This window comes from Monodelphis domestica, chromosome 3, assembly GCF_027887165.1.
Source record: "Monodelphis domestica isolate mMonDom1 chromosome 3, mMonDom1.pri, whole genome shotgun sequence".
Taxonomy (NCBI): Eukaryota; Metazoa; Chordata; class Mammalia; order Didelphimorphia; family Didelphidae; genus Monodelphis; species Monodelphis domestica.
This window is the reverse complement of record NC_077229.1, coordinates 312,307,466-312,333,466: the sequence shown is the minus strand read 5'-3', so window position 1 is coordinate 312,333,466 and position 26,001 is coordinate 312,307,466. Positions and strand designations below refer to the sequence as shown.

General features: G+C 38.4%; 1 protein-coding gene across 3 annotated transcripts in view; it reads right to left on the bottom strand.

The window, feature by feature from the left end:
* YTHDF3 (YTH N6-methyladenosine RNA binding protein F3) overlaps positions 1-3,103 on the bottom strand; it is a 52,433-nt gene extending 49,330 nt beyond the window's left edge. The window contains exons 1-2 of one of the 3 annotated variants that reach the window (XM_001368193.5): positions 2,666-3,103; positions 2,153-2,177 (exon numbers count right to left, since the gene is read on the bottom strand). In XM_001368193.5, coding sequence (XP_001368230.3) covers positions 2,153-2,177; positions 2,666-2,689 — 49 coding nt within the window. In that variant the 5' untranslated portion in view covers positions 2,690-3,103. Of the gene's footprint in view, positions 1-35; positions 123-2,152; positions 2,178-2,665 lie in introns of those variants that run through there. The other 2 variants (XM_016431509.2, XM_056823977.1) reach the window with 2 other exon arrangements.
* Between the last annotated feature and the right edge of the window lie 22,898 nt (positions 3,104-26,001).

Here is a 26,001-nt window from a genome sequence, read left to right as displayed (position 1 = left end):
ATTATGACCAAAAGGTGAAATGTGTTCAAGCTCACTTGGCAAGTCAGTAGCAACAGCCAGTATTAGAACTCAGGTCTCCTGGGACTCCCAGTCCAAGGTTCTATCCATGGATGAGACTATGAACTGAACAGTAAGGGGGAAAGAAAGAAAAATTCTTGGATAAAGAACTACCCAAGTAAGCTCTCTGTGTTTTTAAAGACAATAGAACAAAGGTGTCATTCAAGGATTAAAATCAAGTGCAATTAAAAATATTTACTCCAAGTGTCAAAATAAAATGCAGTTTAGAACCACAAGAAAAATAATTTTGATCTAAGATACCAAAACTACTATTTTGACATCTTTTCCATATAAACTGAAAATCAAATTCACTGTATGCAGTTGATATCCCTTTTAAAACATGCTAGGAACAACTGTATAAACATTATAATCCTGTTTACTTACTGTAACACTATACATACAAATATTTAGCAAATCAAATAGCACCTTCCCCATTTATCAAGCCACTTATGCCAATAGTTTAAAAAAAAAATACAGATTTCAGTCTGTATATTTTCCAGTAGGCAAGAAGACTAATAAAGTTATTAATGAATTAGTCATTCTCTCCATTTTCTAAAATTCTCCTATTTAAAAATTTTAAATCCCCTCAGTTTTCAGCAAAATGGTATGTTATATTAAGATAAGCACTATGTATTTTACACTAAAAACGTTTTAAGTGAAGGAAAATGGAATTTAAACCTCAAAAATCTGTGTGTAGATGAGTGGGAAAGAAAATGAAGGGAGAGGAAGGAGGAACAGGGAGGGGGGAGAGAGGAAAAGGAGGGGGCAGGAGAGAGTGATCTATACACTCTCCAAGTAGCTGTAGTAGAGCTAATGTTTTTATATAAAACAGACCAAGAGTAAAAGTTATGTTAAACATCAATGACAAGTTTATTGTTCACAATACACAAGTTCAGGTAATAGGTGATTCTCCTTAAAAAAAAAAAAGTCTATTTTAGAATTTCATATAAATGAATTATTACTATTAAAATACCAACAAAAGTTTAGTCCAAAGATGTATAAAATAAAAAGTAAAAAAAAATATCACCTAAAGAAAAGCAGGTCTACAACATTTCAGAATTAACCAGATTTGAAATGGCTGATAAGAAAAGTATATTTCAAGATGAATATAAGGAACACTGGAAAGAAGATAATGAACTTGTATGATAGTTTAATTAGAGGAATAAAAACATGCTACTAAAACATAAAATCAACAGGAAAAATACCTTGAATTTGAATAAATTCAAATCCTACAGTAAAACCAAATCAGTCTTGTTTTGGTTCACATTTTTTTAAAAATCACTTAATTGATCCTTTCCCTTGAAGTGTTATTTTTTCCATACTCATGTCACATGATTTATCATAATGTTTTGGTCAGCTGACTGCAAAGGGCCTTAATAAGCAAAGAAAACATTCCCTTAAGAGGGGAAAAAATACATTCCGTAATATATATTGATTGTCAGACTTTCAGTATTCCCTTAGCTTCATATGACCAATATCCTAAGTTTTTCAAAGAGGTCATAAATTATTTCTAAATTAAACAAATCTTCCTCATAGACCAAAGATTTATTCACACTAAAAAAATTCCATTATATAGTGGTGACATACAACTTCAATTTTTATTTCTTAAGAGTTGCTGAATTGTAGTAACTGATTTTCAGTACACTTTGCGGCTAAAAGCATAACAATTTTCATTAACATGTCACACTGAATGTTAAGTGGAAACTGTGTCCCATTTAGTCTAGAGATATCAAACAAGACCTCAACTTTAAGAACAATCTTGTCTACATACAAAGTGGCATAGTTACATAACTCACTACAATAAGAAAACTGACCAACTAAGAATTATCAGGGTCCATAAATACCCTTTTCTCTTAAAAAGAAAAAGAATATGATTTGGAAACTGTTCTGCACTCTTCTGCAAAAAAGGAAATACAAGGCGGGAAAATGCTGAAAGTCTGGATGGCATTTGAACTCATCAAAGTTGCCCTTAGTCGGATAAGTACATTTCTATTTTAAGTGTATGTTTTTAAGAAGACAAAAATAAGCCAACACTCCAGTCTCAAGATTCACCCAACAGGAAACAATATTTAGGTAAAAAACAATTCAAGCTCACCTTTATTTCCTTGCCCTTTAGGTCTCTGTGTAACAAGATGAAGAACGGTTGTAGTGAGGGAGAGAGGAAGGAGGGGGAAAAGTGTGTTAATCAAAGAAATCACCAAATCCAAGTTATTTTTTAACTAATTGGCGTAGAAATAATATATCCCACCATCCCCCACCCTTCCACCATCTTTAAGCCAGCTACCAACCACTCTTGACCAATCTCCTAAACTCTCGCCTGGTCTATACAGGGTGTTCCCCAGGCCGAGTCCTAGAGCCCAGACGTTCTCTCCACTTCTGCACCGAACACGCGATCACTGCCTCGATCTGCGACCGTGGCCCAGCGCCTACACCACGGCCGGCTCCAGCCTCAAGCAGCGGCACTTCTGGCAGCTGCTGGAGCCCGGCGGGCGGGCAGCACCGTTATGAGGCCAGCAGTAGTCGGGAGGAAAAGCTGGATCTCCACGCAAGAGTAGAACACTGGGGGTGGTTTGGGGCCTCGTCCGGACGGAGGCCTCAGCTTCCTCACCTGATCCACGCTAGTGGCTGACATTCTTCACCGCAACCCTAGAGCTGCTGCTGCTGATGCCGCCGCCGCCGCCTGGGCCTCTCCCGTGCACTCCCAGCCGTCGACCGCCGCCCTCCGCCAAGTGATTGTCCCTATCGCCGCCGCTGGCTGCGAGGCCAGGAAGAAAGGAGGCTTGCACTGGGGAGACGGAGGAGGGGAGCCCCTGCTTTCTGCTTGCTCGTTCCTCTTCTCTCGCACTCCGCTCCTTGGGTCCACAATGGCGGACAGACTCCCCCGTCTCACTTCCGCTACAAGGAACCCTGACCTTCCGTTCCCCACTCTGACGTCCGCGCTGACCTCTCTTATTCCCTCCACCCTCCCGCCACCAAGCCTTGCTCCTCCTCTCTGCCTCCACATCACGTGAACGGGGCTCCGCAAGGCCTTATTTCCGGAAGCGGAAACGGAACCTGGCCCCGCCAGAACGCACGCGCAGAGACAGATTTTTTTTTTCCCTCTTCCGAGAGGCCGGGCTTGACAGGTTGGGAAAGGAGCGGAATTCTCTTAGGTTTACTAACTCGTTCCTCCGTGCCTGGAAAGAAGAGACTCCGAGAGAAGATTGAGGCACGTGAAGGACTTGTGAGAGAGGCACCAGACGTGCTGATGCGCACGCGCGGGCGAGGAAGCGGCTGCTGAATCTGTACTATGTTCAGTCCGCTGTCACCCGGGGGATTGTGTGGCTATGCGGGGCAATACGAGACTCCTAGTCACTAGTTTAGGCCTGTTAGACAGGACTGGGCGAGGGTCGTGGTCCCTGCTGCTGGAGCTAAACTAGGAGGAGCGGCTTGGGTTCTCCACCCCAAACCCCTCCGCTCCTTGGGTAAGTGGGTGTAGCCTGGGAAGCGGACGCCCTCCGTTATTTTTATTATCAACTCAGAATATTGTTCTGGGGTCAGTGCTAAGGGGCTCTGGGGCCGAGTGGGTGAATGCTTCAGCGAATCCCCGAAATTAACCCTGAGATCACCTACCTTGTTCAAGCTCATTTTCCTTTTTGTTGGGCCCCAATACTGTGCATGTTATAACTCTTAAAGAATGAAACTTACCCTGTTTAATTTTCCCCTAACAGTTTGAATTAATGCTAACAATCACTTGGACTCGTGTAGCATTTATAGGCATGTAAATTAATGCACTTATAATTTTACTTCATTTGACCTATACAACAATTCTGTAACATTGCTTTTACTGCTAGGCCCCATTAATGTGAAAAAAAAAATCTCCTGGAGAGAATGTAGGGATTCGAGATTATGATTATGTAAAATATGAGGGTTGATTCCAGCATAATGGAAATATGAGTGAATTGGAAATAATGCGACTGCAAAAGGGAGACTTCATTATCAATCTATGTCTACATATCAAGAGTTTTTATAATTTGTAATCTTTTTTGTGTATGTCATTAGTTGTCTTGTGAAACCTAGACAGCTTTTCTCAGTATGTTTTAGACAGCCAGTATTGAACATGGAGGCAGAAAGACCTAAATTCAAATCTGCCCTCAGACACTGTGACTCTAAACAAATCACTTCCCTTTCTCAATCTGAGTTTTCTTGTCTGTAAAATGCAGATAATAGCACCTATCTCCCAAGGGTCTTTTTGAGGATTACTGTATTTATGTGTGTGTGTGTGTGTGTGTGTGTGTATCTATATATATAGATATAGATATATATAAGCTGCCTAGAGAAAACTACTCATTGAACTGTATTTATAGTGCACTGAGTTTTTAACTCATTCTGAGGTAACCACTTCACCTCCCCTTGTGCCCTATCCCCCAGATTGAAATTACTTTTCTCCCCCTTTTGTTGTATTAACTTGTTCAATGGAGGGAAATACAAAGTTTAGATAAGGAACAGTCAATCCCCAAAGTATTGATTATGGGAGGGGTGGGGTTGATTTGTTTGTTGTGGGCAAGAGGAAGGTGGAATGACTGAATCCTTGAGCTGCTATAATTTTTATTTTCTGACTTCCAACTTTTAATTTTCAGCCTTCTTGATTCTGGGTGTGGCACACTGCCCCCTCCATTTTTAGCAAAAAGATTGTTTAATTATCTAGTAAAAAGGGACTTTAGTCAGATAAAAAGGCATATTACTGTTGTATATCATTCCATGGTAATAAGAATCATGCCATGAGCACACATTTCCACTTGTATGGTGAGACTTTTAGAAGAATCTATTTGAATCCTTTCTATCCTAATCTATTTGAAACCTTTCATTTAATAGATGAAAGTCATTGGGGTGGTTGAAGTGAAGCGACGCCCCAGATTACATATAGATAGCAAACATGATAATAAATATAGCTGGACTGGAACCCAACTCTTTTTTTGTTGTTGTTGTTAATGGTTTTTTTTTTATTTAAACATTTTATTTGGCCATTTTCATACATTATTCATTGGAAACATAGATCATTTTCTTTTCCTTCCCCCCTCCCCTAGCCAACGCCTGATTCCACCGGGTATCACATGTGTCCTTGCTCCTAACCCATTTCCTTGTTGTTGGTATTTGCATTAGGGTGCTCATTTAGCATCTCTCCTCAATTATGTTCCCTCCACCCCTGTAGTCAAACAGTTGTTTTTCCTCAGTGTTTTTACTCCCACAGTTTTTCCTCTGCTTGAGGATAGTTTTTTTCTTCTCATAGATCCCTGCAGGTTGTTCAGGGACATTGTAAAGCCATTAATGGAGAAGTCCATTACGTTTGATTGAACCACAGTGTATCAGTCTCTGTGTTACAATGTTCTCCTGGTTCTGCTCCTTTCACTCTGCATCACTTCCTGGAGGTTGTTCCAGTTCACATGGAATTCCTCCACTTTATTGTTCCTTTGAGCACAATAGTATTCCATCACCAACATATACCATAGTTTGTTCAGCCATTCCCCAATTGAGGGGCATCCCCTCATTTTCCAGTTTTCTGCCACCACAAAGAGCGCAGCTATGAATATTCTTGTACAAGTCTTTTTCCTTATTATCTTTTTGGGGTACAAACCCAGCAATGCTATGGCTGGATCAAAGGGCAGACAGTCTTTTATTGCCCTTTGGGCATAGTGGAACCCAACTCTTAATGAATGTAAATAGCAGTGCTTTTTTCCTTGATTGCAAAATGATGTAAATACCTTACTTACAAAACATGAAAAGTGTTTGGAATAACTTTACTGTTAAATATTACATGAAAATAAGATGACCAAAAACAAACTGTTGAGTAGTACAAAATCATAGTTAAATAATTTTGTTTTGCTGCTCTTTGACTTAATACAAAAGACCCACAGAAATTTAGATTGGGATCTTAAAGGTTATTGAGTCTAGTCTTGCTACTCAGTAGAAAGATTCCCTGCTATAATATTTCTGGCAGGATCAGCCAGCTTCATATTGAATACTTCTTTGGGGAGTAAAATGAGAAGTTATCCTTTTAGGAACCACTAGCATATGGGGGGGATCAGGAATGGCTTGATGGGGTCAGAGCTACATTTTAAAGGAGAGGGACTCTATGGTATTAGTTAGTAGTAGTCTCTTGGTAACTGAGGGTGACAATTGTCTTTGTGTGCTTTCATCTATGATGTAGATGAGTGTGCACAAAAACACTTGTGCATGAAGGAGATTTAAGTGGAAAAGTCGGTGCACAGAGACAGTCCCACTCTCTCGGCGTTGGAAGCCTGGGTCCAGTGGCACGAGAAGTCGTTACACCTGGAGACTTCCTCAGCTGCATTGGATGGCCATGTTGTCCTTTGTGCTCCAACACGCCCTAAGCACTCCACAGTGCTTTGCTGCATCACCATCTCAGCCATTGAACCTTCTTATTGGTTTCTTCCATCTGTTCAGCCGAAGCAGTCTTCACATGCTGGGTGAGCAAAGCCTTAGTTCACCAGGGGTCGACGACCCGATGGCTACTCTCACAAGGTTTAGCCAGTCTGTTAAAGCCGTTGCCCAGGGTGTGGCCGCTGCCGCATGCTAGCAGCTACTAGGAGCCACAAGTGAGAGCTGGGGGGTAAGGTGGGGGTCAGGGAGAGCTGCCCTAGGAGGGCACGACAAGCCCTCCATACCAGAGATACTACTCCTCCCTGAGCACCCCATACACCCCACTCTAAGGTACAGGTAAGGAATAACTTCTAGCATGGCCGATAGCCACTGCAAAGATGCAGAAATAGGAAATAGTGTTATGTTTCAATGGCATCTTTGGAGTCAGGTTGTGAAGAAGTTTCAAAACTAATCAGGAATTTGTTTTTTATTGTAGAAGCAGGAAACCTCAGAAATTAGTTGATGGGGGGGGGGCCATATAGGGTGATCTGCTTTTAAGGAAAATTAATTTGGCAGCAATGTGTAGAATGAATTGGAGCCGTGAGGTATTGGAGGCAGGGAGACCACTTAGGAGACTTGTAATTATCTATGCCAGAGGTGTTGAAGGCCTGTAAGTTGTTGTGTGAATAGAGGAGTCAGATGTGAAAGATATAATGTAGAAATGGCAGGATTTGCTAACTAATTAGATATTTCTGGGGTAAGATACAATGAAGAGTCCACTGTAACCTTAGGATTATTAACCTAAGACACTGGAAGGATAGTCTAAAGAAAAAGGAGTGGGGTGGGAATAAGTTCAGTTTTAGACATATTTGAGTTTAAGATGTCTATGGGAAATCCAAGTTTAAAAATCCAGTAGGCAATTGATGGCGCAAGACTGAGGCTCAGGAACAACAAAGGTTGGAGCATAGAGATGATAGTTTAACCTTTGGAAGCTGATGAGATAACAGAAGTGAGTATAGAAGTGGCAGCACCCAAGGAGAGGTGACATAACACAGGTAAGGAGATAGCAAAGTAGACTAAGAAGCAATCAGGCAGGTAGGAGGTGAACCTGGCAGCAGAAGTATAATGAAAACTCAGAGAAAGTAGAATATCCAGGAGGAGGGAGTTATCATTAGCATCAAATCCAATAGATAGGTTAGAGCAATATTGTACCTGAGAAATGATGATTAAATTTGTCATTTGATATTATTGCTGATCCAGAAGAAAGTTGTTTGAGTTGAATGAAGAACTTAAAAGCCAAATTACAACTGGTTGAAGAGTCAAGAGGAGAAGAAATAGAGGCACTGTATATAAAACGTTTTTCATTGAGGCCTAGCAAGGAAAGAATGATATATAGGATGGCAAGCCGAATGCAGATTTTTGAAAATGGAGTATTACTTATGAATTAAGACACTGTACTTCTCAAGGCAACTAAAATTTTTAAGTACATTATGCTTTAGATTCATATTAAACTTATTGTTGAGTGAAGTGTGGTATAATAGAATGAAGGAGGCCTTGGAATTAAGAAAACCTAATATTGAAATCCCACTTCTGACAATGGTTCTGTTGACACCGGACAAGTCATTTAGCCACTAGTGCCCTAAAATTATACATTACTGAACAGTTGCTATTATAGTCTGCACTAATAGAGGTATTTTCCTACCTGGAGTTGCTTATACTAGTAAAGTTAAAGAACTCCCAATAAAAAGCTTATGATCAGAGAGACATACAAATCTGTTAGCACAAACTACTCATGCCAATTCTTCCTAATCCTATGTCTGAACATGTGAGGTTTTGTTGTTGTTGTTCTTGTTGTTCTTAACTTTAAGGTAATACTTGCATTTATTCCTGTTAAAGTTAATTTATTGGAATACTACTCTGATAACTCAGGGGACACTACATTTCCAAAGGCTATGTTAGTAAATTATTAGTTCTGACAGGGCCTGCCATTCTAAAGAACTTCTTTTATGAATCCAATAGTGAACTGTTGGTCTGCATCTGAGAGTTTGTCATCCAAGTTGACTATAGGATGAGGAATTTTTCAACCACAGCATTCCTTGAACACTCAAGTTGTGGAGGGTTACAAACTGTACCCAAGAGGGGGAATTACTCAAAATAATGAAATAATGGATACTTGAAATACTGAAGTAAATTTTGTCTGATTTCAACTTGGTGGTCCAACCTATTGAAATCTTTCTAAATTCTGATTCTATCATTTTTTGTATTAGTTTTCCTTTTTCAAATTTGCTTGCCTTCTCCATTATCAACCAAATCATTAAAAATAGACTAGATATACAGGTTATCCCAAAAGTCTTAGTGCTATTGAAGCATAAAACTGCAGGGAGACTTTTGGGACATTGTGTACTACTTTAAAGTTAATATCAAACTCTTAATGAAAAAAAAATTTAAGTATGTTTAGAATAGGTCATTTTAGAAACCAATTAATTCCATAGAATATTTCAAATTTATATACTTAGAAATATAAGCAGCCTTTAATTTAGGGTAATTAGCCAATCATATCCACTTATAGCAGCATAGAAATAATACTAACTACATTTAATATAATATGTTAAGGTTTCCCAGAGCAAATTATGTCTATTGTTTCATTTGATTAGAATTTAAATGCTTTTTCTGGTATTTTCTTGTTTAATAAACCCCTCTGTCTCCCAGTCTTAGTGTGACTCCACTGCCTATCTCTATAGAGTTTGTTACTTTCTGTGAACATAATCCCTATCTAATGAGCTTTTTTATCAGGCATGAGAAGCACTGAAAAAGTTTGGAGACTGAAAATGGAATATTCCATTTGATTGAAAAGACCAGGTTGTCAATACCATAAATTTCATGGAGATGGGTGAGAATAAAGCTAAACTATAGACCAGGTTAGCTTGAGATGGGTTAGAACTGGCAAATATAGGATTTTGTGTTTTACTCCAGAGGGATTAGGGGACCACTGGACTTTATTGAGTAGGGGAGTAGCAAAAACTTTAGAAAAATCCTTTATTAGACCTGTATTGGAGAGAAAGAACTGAGACACAAAGACCAATTAGGAGGGTACTTCACTAGTATAATAGGTGATGAAGGCCAAAACTAGGTAGAGAGATATCTATGAAGGAAGAACCAAAAAGATCTGCCTTTTGATTGGATAGTTGGGATTAGGGAGGGTTTGGAGTTGAGGTTTATCCCAAGATTGAAAACACTAGTAACTAAAACAGTGGCGAACTCAGATTAAAAAAAAAAAACTCCTAACCTTTCTCCCCCAGGTTTTTGGGAAAGGATAATAAATTCCAAGCTGAGTTTGAGATATTTCCAGAATATTCCATTTAATGTGTCCAAAAGGTAATTAATTGGTAATAAGATACTAGGACTGACTACATATATTTGGGAGTCATCAGCATATAGATGACATTTGAAACAATAAGAGTTGGTGAGTTCCCTGAGTGTGCTAGAGAGAGAGAAGAGATGGGGCCCCATTTAGAGCCTTGGGGTACTCCTATTGTTAGGGAGCATATATGATTGATAAGCAAGCAAAGGAGCCTAAGAAGAAAGGTTAGACAAGGAAGGAGAACCCACAGAGTAAAGGGTGTCTGAGAAGAGAATTTGGTCAATAGTATCAAATGCTACTGAATAGTAAATAATAATTTTAATATCCTGTTCATCAAAGTTTTGAATAGACAAGAAAATCAAGTATTTGTGAAAGGATTTGAAATGGAGCAAAGGAGAGAAGGAACTCAGTAAATGGCCTCAGTTTTCTTAGTAAGGGATAAAGTGAGCATTTCAGTGATGAGAGTTGGGAGTAGTGTGAGAAGAGGCTTAGAAGAGGAGTTGTGGAGAATGGGACAGAGAATTAGAAGATTAAAAGAATTGTGTTGTTGCCAGTAAGATAGATAACCTAAATACATGGTGGACTCTGTTGCCATAATTGTGATTTTTTTTCTCAATTCATTCAGCAGAATATGAATAGGAAGGGAAGAAGTAATAGAGTAATTCAAGGTTGAGATGTAGCAAGGCATGAGCAGTGATAGGACAAGGGAGCCAGAACAGTCTAAAAGTGAACTGGTTAGGATATGAAGAAAATAAAACAAGAACAGGGTTGGGAGTTTGGGAATAAAAAAAAACAAGGTGTAAGGATTAATGGTCATGGGATTGGGAAAAGATGTAGGAAGAGGTAAAGTATATAAAACAGCTGGAATAATAAGAGGTTAGAATTATAATTTACAAAGATGTTTGTTGGGTCTTGGTCACAGATGTGGAACACTTGTGGGAAATGTTAAAATCAGAAATGTGACCATCTTGGTACGTGATAGGTGAAGTGTGGTGCATTAACATTTTAAGAGTTGAGGAACTGAGAGGCCAAGGTTTCTGAATATCAACATGTACATTGAATCACGCTAGCATAGGGATAGGAGTTTGGATGGAGAAGAAATTCTGAGCCTGATAATAGACTCTTGTGAAGAGAAGAGAAAGATCTGGAAGCTGGCAGGTAACTGCTTCCAAGTTTTGTATTGCATGATTGAGTCTGGATATGACAATGAGGTTTAGTTATAAAAAACACAATAAACTACTATTGCAAGAGATGGCCAGGAATAGTATGTTATAATGGTAGAAGAAGAGAGACAACTTTCTGTAAGTACCAGAAGATAGGAGTGTAAGAAAAAAAGAATTAAAATTAAGGGAAATTTGTTAATTATGAAGCCAGAATTCAAGAGAGAATATTAGAAGACTCAGGTAGTACTGAGGCAGATGGGTAGGAGAGAGACCTTAGGTAACTAGAGACTGAATATTACAAAGATGTGGGAGAATAGGAGATAATAGGCATTTGCTAGCTGTAGGGGTAATATTTGACAGAGTAGAAGTATATCCTAGTAACTCTTTTGAAGATAGCAGATGGATAGAATACTTCCTGATTTAACTCCACTTCTGGGTGACTTAACTCTGCCTTGCCTTATAAGACTACCTACTGTGCTTGTAATTCCTAAAAGAGTATTTCTAAAGTGCTTATCATCACAGTTCTCATTCTCCACCTCTAAGAAACTTAACTCCTATTTAGCTCCCTGGCAAATCTGTTACTCTTTTCTCAGCCCTGCTAGGCTTTTCTGATATTTCTACAGGCTGGTGCCACAGGATTGGTTGTATGTGTATCCAAGCCCAGTTTGCTTCTCCTTGCGTCCTATTCTTAGAATACATGGCTTCCTTCAGATCTTAGCTTAAGTGCCATCTCCTACACAAGATCTTTCCTGACCTCCATTGCTAGTACCTTCCTCACCCTCCTCCCCCCCAAAATTTTATATTTACTTTTCATATATTTAATCTTATATATTTTTTTCCTTAAATAGAATATAAACTTCTTAAAAAATAGAGATTTTCACTTTTTCCTCTATACTCCCAGGGTCTAGAACATAGTAAGTGTTTAATATACTTTAATAAATGAAGAGTAAAGACCTTGTAAACTCTGAAGGGCCTAATAGTGTTATTGTTACTTTCCTGTTTCATCTCTTGGCTCTGGGCATTTTTTTCTTGCTGTCCCCCCATTCCTAAAATGCTCTCCCTTCTCTGTAACTACCAATTTTCCTACTTTTCTTTAAGTCCCAACTAAAATCCTACCTTCTAGAGAAAGCCTTCCTCAATCTCTCTTAATTCCAGTGTCTTCATCCCTGTTGATTATTTCCTATTTATATTGTATATGGCTTGATTTTTAGTATATGTACGTGTTTGCATGTGGTCTCTCATATTAGATTGTAGCCCTCCTTGAGGGCTGGATTTATCTTTTTGTCTTTTTTTTCCTTGTGTCCCCAGCACATAGCATAGTGCCTGGAATAAAATAGGTACTTAATAAATGTTTATTGTTTGGCTCATGTTCCTGGTTCTGTTTCTACCCATTGAAATCAACAAGCATTTATGAATTATGTACTACTATGGCACTAAGTGCCTGGCATTATATTAAGCACTGGAGATACAAAGAAAAAAGTGTAACAGTCTCTATTTTGAAATACATGTTAGAGGAGACAATGCATAACTATATAAGTATATGGAGAATAAATAAAAAATAAATATGAAGGAGAGAGAGAATGAACAAACTATAGTAGTTAGGATTAAGAAAGACTTCATGTAGACATTAGAGCTTGAGCTATATCTTGAAAGAAATTAGGTATTACTTGGAAGGATTGCATTCTAGGCAGAAGGAATAAGTAATGACTGATATAAAGAATGGCACAGAGATAGGAGAGAGTTATCATGTGAGCAATCGTAAGAAGACCAGTTTGACTGGAACGTAACGTATATGTAACAAGAATGGAAAGAGAAGTTGGGACTGATTTGTGGAAAAGGGCTTTAAAAGATAAACAGGAAATTTTTTATTTGTTCCTAGAGACAATAGGATGCCCCTAAAGTTTACTGAGTAAAAGTAACATGTTCAGATATGCAATATAGTTAAATGACTTGGGCAGGCATATATGTGGAGAATAGGCTGGAATGGGAAGAATTGAGGCAAGGAGTCAATTGGAAGCTATTAAAGTATCCTAAATAAGAGATGATGAGGGCCTGAATTTAGGTTTTGCCCCAAGTGAGTAGAAAGCAAGGGATAGACAAATGGTGTTATAGAAGTAGATACTGAAAGGTTTGCAAAGGGTTAGAATGATGGGATGAAGGAGAGTGAGGAATCAAGAATTATATCAGGGTTAAAAACTTGAATGCCTTGAAGAATGGTGACATTTGACAGAATGGGAAAGTTTGAAAGTAGAGTATATTGGAGGAAAAAAAAATGGGTTCTGTTTTAAACATATTGTGTTTGAGATTCCTCCAGGGCATGCAGTTTAAAATGTCCAGAAGACTTATAGAGACCACAACTTGAAAGAGAACTCTTGTGAATCATCTGCATAGAGTTGATAAACCTCTGGGAAGTAAGGAAGTAAGGAAATCACCAAGAGATGAGAGTGTAAGGAAGAGGACCTTGGATACAACCTTGGGAAAGGCCAACATTTGGGAGATGGTACCATAGATGAGCCAGCAAAGGAGACAAAGAATAAGCAGCCAGGTAGATTTCTTTCAAAACCCACCTCCATGAGAACTTCCTTGATTCTCTACCCCTTCCATTCCATTCCCTTTGCAAATGAATTTCCTTTGATAGAATTATAATAGTACTTTGTACTTTTATGCATTTACTTTCTTTGGTTTTTTATCATGGTTATTTATGTATTGTGGCCTTTACCTATTGAATTGTAAGCTTCTTGAGGTCAGTAACATTAGGTCTTTATCTTTCTATCTTCCTCAGCAACTGCATTAGTCCTTTGTACACTGGAGGCATCTAAGTCAAATTTACTGACTAATTGTCTTCATTTTCCTTTTCAAAGTCTCACCCCTTTGGTTTTCAAAACTTAAATCTAAGATTATTTTTTTACTTTCTTCTCTCCTTCATTCTCCCACCCTAATTTAATATATAATCAGCTTTCTCATTCTCCCTGTTTGGTCCTCTTATTCTACTATTTCCTTCCATTTTATAACTTTATCATTTGCTGCCTGGATTACTTTGATAGCCTCCTTGCTCTTCCACTTATTTCTCTAATGTCTCTCCATTTTGGTGCTTTTCATAGGCATTTTAGTACATTAGACTTACTTCCTGAGTGAATTCTGTTGCTTAACATTAGCTGTTTGGGGGAACTGAGGAATTTATTACTCCTGACTTGATTGGGAGGACATTAAAGTGGTGGTGAGAGAAGCTATAATATGCCTGGGAAAATTCATGCCATCCTTCTTTTCCATATTTGATAAATGATTAAGCTAGGTGTAATAGTGGAAACAGTACTAGGCCTGGAGTCAGGAAGAACTGATTTCAAATCCTACCTTAAATATTTAACTAAAAACACTATGCATAAGCAAAGGATAAACTATGGGAGTGGAAACACCGAGGAAAAGCAACTGCCTGACTACAGCGGTTGAAGGGACATGACAGAGGAGAGACTCTAAATGAAACTCTAATGCAAATATTGACAACATAGAAATGGGTTTGAATCAAGAACACATGTAACACCCAGTGGAATGTCGGCTATGGGGGGTGGGGGGGAGGAAAAGAAAATGATCTTTGTCTTTAATGAATAATGCTTGGAAATGATCAAATAAAATATTATTTAAAAAAAAGACAAAAAAATATTTAACTAGTTATGTGTTCCTGATGAAGTCATTATGAAGCCACTTTCAGCCTCAGTTGCCTGATCTGTAAAATGATAATAATATTAGTACCTACCTCAGTGTTACTAGAATTAAATGAGTTGAACATCTTTGCAAATCTTAATGTGTACTGTATAAATGTGTAAATCTTGAAATTTCTCAGACTTGTGAATGTTAAAAATTTCCCCATTGGGGAATTCTCCATTGAAACAATTCCCTACTGGGAACATTCTCCATTTGGAAAGTGAGAACTCTACCTAGATCAGAAATGGGAAATCCATACTTAAGACTGCTTTAGGGGAGAAAACTCCTTGCTAAACAATGAAAGTACTTAAACCCATACTTATAATGAGGCAAAAAGTTCTTTAAGCCATGCCTATTTTTAGAATTTATACAATAGGGTGCTAAGTACCTATAAAGGTCAGGCAACTTGTAAACTTGCAAGGAGCAAAGAGGTGAAAACTTACTCAGAGCTTTCCTGATGTGAATTACTCAGAAGTTTTAGTCTACTCAGAAAAGGTGAGAGCAAGATGTGAATTAATAAGGTGATAACAAAATGTGAATTAAGAATGGCCAGTCCTTTGGAAAACGTCTACTGTGATTGATGGATGTAAGAATTTAGGGGAGGTGACAAAGGAGAAAATGCCCTATATAAGGAGATGAGAAATCTGAGTAAGAAACAGTCAGCTGGGAAAGGCTGAATTGAAGGAGGCAGCTGGCCAAGGCTGCCTTGAAGGGTCTCTCTCTCTGGACTCTCTCGGGGACATTGGACACAGTCTGAAACATTCAGATTGAAGATTGAGCTGGTGAAAGCAGCTGAGATGATGCTGGCCTGGTGTCACTAGAATCCTTGCTTTGCAGATCTTGTGGTGAGTGATTAAAGACTGACTGATCTCTCTATTAAGACTCAGGTCTAGGCCATGTTGGCTTAAGGCCCTTCATACTTATTCTTTTCTTACTCTTTCTCTCTTTCTTTAATTCCTCATTGTATTATTAATTAAAGTCTCTATAAAACCCAGTTGACTTGGTATATTCATAATTGAGAATATTTCCCTGGCGACCACCTTATATTTGATTTAAAACAAGACACTGTAGTAAAAACATATTTTCTGCAGTCACAATTTACTCTCCCACTCTTATATCTATCACAATTTAAATCTCCCGCTATTTTAATCACTACAGTTAAGGCCTTCAACCATTTTAACTCTTACAAATGCTAGGTGTTACTACTGTTGCTGTTATTGTTATTATTAACTTTGTCCTCAGCCCTCTGTTTTTGTTTTCTGTTCACTAAATTCATAATAATACCTAACATGTAGCTCTGTCTCACAACCCTATTAGATACTATTATTGCTTTCACTTTTCACATCAGTTTCAAAATACAAAACTATTGTTTACATAGATTCCATCTCGCTATTCACTTTCCTGTATATACCCTCACCAGAAAAAAATAAAAGAGATCTTTCTTCCACAAGTTGAATTTATATTCAAGAAGTACTATTAGTGTTAACATTAATAGAATTAACTCACAGGCTCACTGACCATCTGGATATCCTGGGTGATATTATTTTTCCAAAAAATAATTACAAAATGTAGTAAATGTTCATTTATTATATATTAGGTGCCTACTGTATAAAAATCGGTGTACTAGCTATTCAATTACTTGTCTGGGTTTCATAAACAGGATTGTCAAACAAGCTTCCTATACCACCTTATTAGATCCTGGCTCTGCAAATTAGTACAACAGGAAGCATTTGTTTTTGAAAAGCGTTATCTATTGGTCTCAGATCTATGAAGTTCCAAAGGCTTAACACATACATCTGTTCAGAATGGGAACCAAAGCTAAGACAGCATCTACCTCTAGTTGCCAAGTGAAAGGGAGGAAATAATAAGAGCTAACTACAGCTTCAAGGCATCTTCCTGGCTCTATATCCACTTTGTTTTCTACTTCTTTGCTTGAACCTTCCATATCCTCTCTTTCTGATGAGAATTCACACCTACCCTTCTACCAGGGATCCTATAAACACTCCCATACAGCCTAAATTCTCCCTACCACACACACAGAAAGTAGACCTGTTGTTTGTGCTGCATGTGGGCTTGTGAAGAGTTTTCCAAGAATGTCCCCTCCTCATTCTTAATGTATTAAAGTATTTTATTAAAGATCATGAGTATAAAAATACTTTGTTGGAGGATACTAAGAATAGATTACAGAATTCTCTGTAACACTGGTTAATTGTGAGGCTTTATTTGAAAAAGATTTCTTATGAACTCAGCTGTAGGAAGCTAACCTGATTCTTCAGTTTTGTTCAAAACAGACTTAAAGTGTGATAAAATTTGCAGAAATTTGTTACTCTATATATTCAAATGACTCTTAACATTTTCCCCTTAAGTCACATATTTATGACATATCAGAAATTTTTTTTTCATGCTATTTTTACTAGGTAAGTGGAAGTATACTTCTCAAAACAGGAGTGATGAGCCAGGGTACCAGTCTCTCCCCACTAAACTCCATAGTATCTGTTGCTGTCAGAAATTTAAAAAACAACTTTCTTTAATTACAACCTTGGGTGGTTTTTGAAAGCTATGAAAGATTGCTCTAGAAGAAACAAAGTACTTTGCAATATTGCTGGAGATTTATCTAAGTTTCAGACTCGGGCTGAAGACTTGGGGTAGCTCTCCCAGACACTGTGGTTTCAAATTCCCATTCTTTTTTTTCTTCTTTCTCTTTTATGAATTTTGTGGCTTACTAGTTCATTTTCATTTAAATGACAATAAATTAGTTCAATTGTGTCTCTGGCAAAGTAGAGGTCTCAGAGGATAGATTCCACTGGTTTCTGTCCATGGATAGCAGAAGAAAAGCACTTGACAGATCACAGTGGTAATTTGCTTTTGACAGGAATTCAGAATGCTACCTAAGCTTTTGCCTTAACAATTCCATCTGAGGCAATCCCTCTCTTAAAAATGTTAGTGTCTTAGTAGGTAAGACTGTTAGTAAACTGGTTAGAGAGTGTTAGAATATAGGTATAGTGAAGCATATCTTTTATGTTTAATATTTTATAGAAAATAGACTTGCCTATTAATTGAAAGAATTCCAACTGAATCAAGTTCCAAATTAGCTTGCTATGACTAATACTTGAAAAATAAAAATTACTAATCTTCTCACATTGTTCCTATTTCTAAAAATATTTGCTGATTTTTAAGGCTTTCAAGACTTTCATAATCATGTCACTATAGTTTACAACGTTTTATAGGTATAAAAAGGTTACATTTTTAAAACCATCTCCATTGGGATTCTATTTTTTTTTTAAGTTTTTATACTGGTAAATAAGACTTACATATCAGTAAAAGCAAATTTGACTCAGGTAAAATACCTTTGTATTTCTCCTTTTCATATCACTTTGGGAACTTTGTTATCCTCCTGCTTTTCCTCACTTTTTAGAATTTTTGCTAAGTTGAGAGTTAGAGTCAGTTGTGGAATTTAAACACCATTTAGAAAATGTTTCTGTCGGGGAAATGTGTTAGAGAATATTGTGGCAACAAAGTCCAACAAGAAAACAGCCACAGTGGTTGCTGGTTACCTATCATTTGGTAAAAAGAGAATGCTGAAAATACTTTACCTTCTGTAGAGAGGAGGAAGAGGAGGAGGAGGAGCAGAGACTTATTCATGGCAAAAAAGAGAAGGGCCTAGATGCACTTTTCTCACTTTCTTAGCCAATAATCCCTATATAGAAACCTGAAAAAACATGCATGGCACTCAATATAATAATAATATATAATATTTATATAGCACTTGAATAGTTCTGAAAAGCCCTTAACACATATTAATCTTATTTTTATCCTCACAACAGGTCTGAAATAGGTGCTATTATTATCTCCATTTTACAGATAAGAAAATAAACTCAGTGATTTGCCCATGATCACATAGTCAATGAATGTCAAAAGTAGGATTCAGATTCAACTCTTTCTGCCTCTGTCTGGCACTCTCTCCACTAAACATTTAGCTGCCTACTAATGATTAACTGATAACTTACAAGGAGAGTGAGCCTATCCATAAAATTTCATTTTTCCTATTACTTAAGGCCAAAGTCTCTGGGCAACTTATCTTAAAAGCCTGTATGTTAGGAATAGGATCATAAAGGCCTTGAAGAGATTTCAGAAGACCAATCTCATTTTACAGATTAGAAAACAAGCCTAGGATGATTAAGTGACTTTCCCAAAGTCATATATATATTAGGTGTTACAAATGAGATTTGAACCCAAGTCCTTTGACCCACAATCCACTATATCATTGTGCTGCCTGATGACATCAAGGATTCTGAGTTATGAGATCAGTTTTGAGCACTGCCAAAGGGCTGTAGCAACCCCTATTCTGCAAATGGCCCACTATGGATTAATCTGAGGAGTCAAAAAATACTAAGGTTGTAATTTCTTGGTAGTAATTTGATAAGATGTTGATTTCATGATCCCAAGAGACTGCACTGTATCAGGAATAAGAATTGTTTATTATAATGAAAGAACATTAGTCTTGGAGTTAGAATCAAAGTAGAAAGGAACTTCAACTAGTGGTCCAATTCATATCTTCAACATATTTGACAATTTATCATACAATATGTATTTTTTTAAGACCTCTAATGATAGTGAACCAACTGGCTCCTGAGGCAACCCATTCCATTATGGAATAATTCTGCTGATGAAACTTATCTTTACATCAGCTAAATTGGCCAGAGGCCAAGAAGAACAAATCTAATCTCATTTCCATTTGGCAGCCTTTAGTACTTGAAAACAGTTCTCCAGCCTCAACATCTCCATTTCTCATGAGGCATGATCTCCAAAATATTCACCATCCTAATGCCCTCCGGAACTCTAGCTTCTCGTTCTTCACTTGAATACCAACTGTGCTACTTACTACCTGTATACCTTAGAAAAAAACAATTAAACTCTCAGGGTCACTTTCCCCAACTATAAAATGTGGAAATTGCACTCAGATTCATTCCAGAGACTAGAATTAGATACTCCTTGAATGAATCTCTTGGCCCCATCTATGAAATCAGTTGTAAGGGTTAATTTTAATGGTTGGACAATAATTTTATGAAATTATGTGGTCACCAATATTATACCTTGAGTCAGAAATTTATTTACGAAAAGAGAAGAAACAATAAAGAAGAGAAATGTGAGGGGGTTAGAAAAGTTATCTATTTTAACTTAATCCAGGTAGAGATTAATTAGCTCTCAACCAGGAAGGCTGGTAGTGAGTAACCATGTGGCCTCCTCCGAGATGGAAGCTAGTCTGTCTAGAAACTAGGAAAGGAGTCAGCCTTTCACTCACCACACGAAGTATTTCAGTAGTCAAGAGTCCAAGTTAAAGCTGAACTCCAAGCCCACAATCCAAACTGCAGTCGCCAGCAAAGATCCCTCGAAGACTCTCTCCAATCAGGAGACTATCTCCACAAGATGGACTCAAGCCCGAGGATTCATTGCTTTTAAGGTGACTTTTTGAACCCTCCCTTCTTCACAGGGGCCAAGCACAGTTTCCAAATTGTCCAGCACTGCCCAGGCAGTGCTTGTGGGAACCAGTTCTCACCTTCTGGAGAGGTGAATACTCATCAAAAGGATTCACAGATTCCTGGCTGATTGAGTTTCTGAGGGTGTAAACTCTGATCATAGGATTCACAAGTTTGGGACTGAGTTAAAAGGGTAGAGTTCTCTAAGTACCTTGCTAGCTTCTCACCTAGTACTAAGTAGGGTGTTCAGTCTTTTGTTGATTCAATTTAAAAGTAGACAATGGAGAGCTAATCCTGAATTTACAATCTTAAGTAGGGGTACTTAAGTTAGTGTTAACTAAAGTGTTAACTTAAAATAGACACAGGGAATAAAGAATTCCCTTTTACAAGTGTAAAACTCAGAAAAGAGAACAAAGAATTCCCTTTCACACAGTACATGCACTGAATCCTGTCACCATATGCTAGCTGCTATTAATAAAAAGAACACCTTTTCATTTTTCATCAAAGTTGCAGTGAAGGCAACCATTATCAAAGATCAAGGAGGCATTTAATCCCACCAAAGTTTTAGCCATGGTTACAGCACCCACCTCTCTCTGGGAATTTGTAGAGAATTAGAGTGAAATCAAATGACTTAAGTATTAGCTGAACAGAAATCTTCACCACACAACCCTTTAGTCCATCATCATCAATGTTACCCTTTCCTGACACCAACCTCTGAGAGATGTTAATGGAGGGGCACAAAGGAAAGAAAACAAATCAGCTAGCATGTATTAAGCACTTGTGTGCAAGGCACTTTATTAATTGCCAGGAATAAAAATACATGGAGAAATATAATCCTTGACCTCAAGGAGCTTAATTCTCATAGGGGGATACAGCAGAAGGAAACTGAAAGATGGGAAGCTGGGGTGGGTGCAAATGAAAATCTACCATGTCCAGAAGCCCAGAGTAGAGCCTGCAGAGGAATGAGATGTAACTGACCTAAGACATCCTCCACAAGTTGGGGTTCTGGGGAGAACCATCCAATATGAGGGTAAGGTATAGGGAGGCAGGGGAAATATACTGTGTGGATTTGAAGGTTGGAGTGAGCTTCATAATGAAGAGCTGAAGAGTGGTAGTGGAAGTCTGGAGTGAGAAATGAAGTGGCTTCCCCAGGATCATACTTAACCTTTTCCACATGACCTTCCTTATAACCATTACTTTGTGTCTGTCTGCTCTCTCCTGTGATCAGATGAATACAATAACTAGCAAATTCCCACTTCCTGACCCCTCAAACCCTTTAATTCAGAGTTGGCCATTGCTGAAATGAAAATCCCCACTCCTTGTACTTCTTCCCACATTTATCTCTCTCTTCTTTTTGCCTCATTACCTCTCCTTAGCCATCTCCTTCACTATTTCTTGTCAAAATTTTCCATCTTGTGTACACACTTCCTGATCTATCAGATAAGAGTTTTGAGCATTTTGTCCAGTTCTGTCACTCTCCTTGGCAGTGGCAGGAAACTATTGAAGACATACAGCAGTGACCTAAGTGCAGAAAGTCATGGTTAGAGGAACCAGAAATGTCAAAGGAAAAGGCATGAAGGGCATTGATAGAATCAACATCCTGGATAGAAAACTGCTCATCCTTTTAGTACTCAAAGGAGCATCTGAGTTACTTCTTATGATTGCTTTGTCATCATCATCATCATCATCATCATAGGAGAATTTATAATCACCTCCTATGTGCCATACACCATGCTAAGCACCTGAAAAATATTCTCTCATTCAGTCCTCACAAAAAGCCTGAGAGGTAGATGCTATTATTATCTCCATTTTACAGGTGAGGGAATGGAGGTAGATAGGCAAAGTAACTTTGTCCAATGTCACACAGCTAGGGTTTGGGGCCAGATTTGAACTTGGAGGGAGCAGCTGGATAGCTCTGTGGATTGAGAGCCAGGCCTAGAGACAGAGGGTCCTGGGTTCAAATCTGACCTCAGATGCTTCCTAGCTGTGTGACCCTGGGCAAGTCACTTAACCCCCATTGCCCAACCCTTGCCTTGAACACAGTATTGGTTCTGATGCCGAAGGTAAGGGTTGTTTGGCTTTTTTTTAAAGACATATTTGAACTCATGTCTTCTGAATCTAAGACCCAGCACTCTACTACACCAGCCAGCTGCTTTTCATCTGAGGATGGTAGGATAAGTATATCTAAATGGATAACTAAGAGCTCCAGAAAGGTCTTCTAGAAATAGAAACTGACTATCTACTCTGACATTTGTCCTTTATTATATTTGCTAACACAAGGTAAAGGAAAGGCCTCAGGACCCTTTTGGGTATTGTGCAAATAGTTTGTCCTGGAGGGCAACTTTCCTTGTTCTTCACTGACTTTTTCCAGAGATACATAGAATATCCTTTCTCTGCTGCTTCTACAGCTCAAGAGAGACAAAACTAGTGGAACTTTTCATCCCACTCAGAGAGATACAAACACGCAACACCCATTTGCTTGATTATGATAAGCAAAATGAACCCCAAAGATCTATAAGAACTTATATAATAGAATTAGAATCCAGGAAGCCCCCAAATCCTTGTAAGCTGATTCAACTATTCCCCAAATTCTGCATGGATTGATCTGCTCTAGTTTGCTTCCACAGATTAAAGCTGGCTATTATCCAACTACTAGTCTCCTCTACAAGATTTTAAATTTCAATTTTGAACTAGGTATTTATTAAATGCCTACTCCAAGCATATACTTTTGCAGGCATAGAAGAAAAAATTTACAGTACTATTTTCCCAACCTTAATGGAGTTTATGGTATAGTAAGAAGATAAGATACATCATTCAGATAACTAAAATAGGCAATAAAACATGATAACTTGTTAGAAAGGTGTAAAATTGAATGCTGTGTCAGGTCCAAGTTGGTAATAAATTAGTGCAGGGATTGGGAAAACCCTATTGGATTTTATGACTAGTGGATCATTGGTAACCTTTGAAAGAAGGTGGACACTTAAAACCTTGAAATTTGCTTTAAAATGGTTTGAGGAGTTTGAGGATGAGTTCATCAAAGATGAATGACAGAGAGGGAATGATTCCTTAATTAAAGTTCTGAAGTGATTAAAAGAGTAAATTAGAGCTAGAGGGGCAGGATAGGTATCATACATTTGTTTTCCCAACACCTATCATACTGTCTTATATCTAGTAGCCATCGAAATAAATGTCCATTGAATTCACCTCTCTTACCACTGGATAGCCTCCTACTGGAAATAAATATAAGTAATTAGCCCCCCACCCCCAGGTTGTTGCATACTTTCAAATTTTGTACTCATTACTACTTACCCTAGGCTTTGTTTTAATATCATTAGATGTGTAGTGGCTAGCAGAATAAGGTTATTTCACTCTCTATATCTGGAGGTTCGCAAATGGAGGATAAATATAATTTTTTTTTTTAAATGCAAGAATACTAAAGAACACAATGAGTCAACTATAAGTTCTATGTAGATAAGTCTCAAATCTATATCTCTAGTCCTAATTTCCAGTAAGAGGATTAATATTTTCTTGTTTCTCCCTAGCATAGTTCCTCCCCTCCCCCTCAGCTTGGGGTAGGCCCAGGCCCTCCTTTTTCTCTCCTGTAAGTCTAAGTAGCATAGACTCCATGTAGCCTGGACTTTTTATGCCCTTTGGTGTCTAGGAAGCTATTCCAGGGAACAGTGAATCAATCAATTTCAGGCCAATTCTGTTAACTTGAAAGAAAGGACATTAGATGTTTATCAATTATATTATTAAAAACCTTTACATTAGTATAATGTTTCAAGGTTTACAATATACTTCAGAGTAAGGCTCTGAGATGAGTATAAATATTATATTCATTTTCAGATGTGAAAAGTGAGAGACTTAAACTTTAAATGAATTGCTAGTAATCATAATACTCGAGTTAGAGTTCATCCCATGTCTCCAGACTCTAAAACTAATGTTCTTTGTACAGTTACACTTCCTTATCTAAAATTTATTTCCCAAAGGGCCATTAAAATAAAATAATAGCTTATACTTAGATAATACTTTGCCCTTTTTGAAGTGTAAACAGATTGGCAATGGCAAGTTGGGGTCCCAGAGAATAACTGCTATATCTCTTCTAAGGGTTATTGGAGAATCTTAAAAGACTAGAAATCCTACATTACTATTCTTCCCGCATTGATTATTAGATTAATCGACCTTCACTGCCTGACTGCAAAAACAAAGACAACAGAGAGACTCATCCTGGAAGCTCTCTTCGCAGATGACTGTGCTCTCATGGACCACCAAGAAAATCATATCCAAACCATTGTGGACAGGTTCTCCACTGCAACAAACTGTTTGGCCTGACTATCAGCCTCAGCAAAACAGAGGTGCTGTTCCAACCTGCACCAGGGAGGCCAACGAACCAGCCGTGCATAACTATCGATGGCACACAGCTTTCCAATGTCAACACTTTCAAGTACCTGGGCAGCACCATCGCCAACGACGGGTCCCTAGACCATGAGATCAATGCCAGGATCCAAAAGGCCAGCCAGGCACTCGGGCGGCTGCGCTCCAAAGTCCTCCAACACAGCGGTGTAAGCACTGCGACGAAGCTCAAAGTGTACAATGCAGTGGTCCTCAGCTCGCTCCTGTACGGTTGTGAGACATGGACACTGTACCAGAAGCACATGAAACAGCTGGAGCAATTCCACCAACACTCCCTCCGGTCAATCATGAGGATCCGACGGCAGGACCAAATCACCAATCAGGAAGTCCTTGACAGAGCCAACTCCACCAGCATCGAAGTCCTGGTCCTCAAAACCCAGCTACGATGGTCTGGACACGTCATCCGCATGGACCCACAGCGAATACCAAGACAGGCATTCTATGGTGAACTGTCAGCTGGACTCAGGAAACAAGGCCGACCAAAGAAAAGATTCAAGGATCAGCTAAAGTCAAACTTGAAGTGGGCTGGCATGACACCAAAGCAGCTAGAACTCGCTGCCTCTGACAGAAGCAGCTGGCAAACCCACATTCACCATGCCGCCACCACCTTTGAAGATGAGCGACGTCGACGTCTTGCCGCTGTATGTGAATGCCGACACCAGACCACAACTGCACCTCCCGTAACAACTGGCATCCCATGTCCCATGTGCCACAGACTCTGCGCCTCAGCCTTTGGACTCCAAAGCCACATGAGGGTACATCAATAGATGATAATGCACAAAGACAATCATCATTCTCGGTCACCGAGAGACTACCACTACTAGTAATTAGATTTTAGAAAGAGGTATTTATATAGAATAAGAATAGTTGGCACAAAACCACCCCCTTAAGGTCAATGACACACTCTCCCATATATATATATAGTGTAGGGAATAAATCAAAATTCCTAGAAGTCTTCTCTCTAGAACCTTCAATATGTTCCCCCTTTGTTATGATTCCATTTTGTGGGTTTCTTTTAGAGTCCTGAAGCTTAGTTTAGTTCCCTTAGTTTGTCGTTGACTTATACAAACATTGCTTCCAACTCTGTACTGGGGATAGTCCTGAAAAACAGATGAAAGTCCAAATCTTCTGACACTCTTGAGTTCATAGAAGCATCCCTGATCAAGGTATGGTGGGGATCTGCCCCTCCCTCAAGTAATTCACTCTTAGGGATTTGTCTGGAACTATTCATTCCTGATTGCTTACATTCAACTAGGTTCTGTACTGGCTTGTTAGTCTTTGGAAGATCTACAGTTCTTCACCAAATCTCTAGCAAATATGAGCACAATTCCTGTTCTACCAATTTAAATACTTTTGATTGATTGATTGATTCAGTGGAGATATATGGGCATTGTTTACATTTATTTCCTACCTCTGATTGATTTAGTTGAGCTGTTCTACTTAGTTACTTGATGTGGGATAGTGATTCACT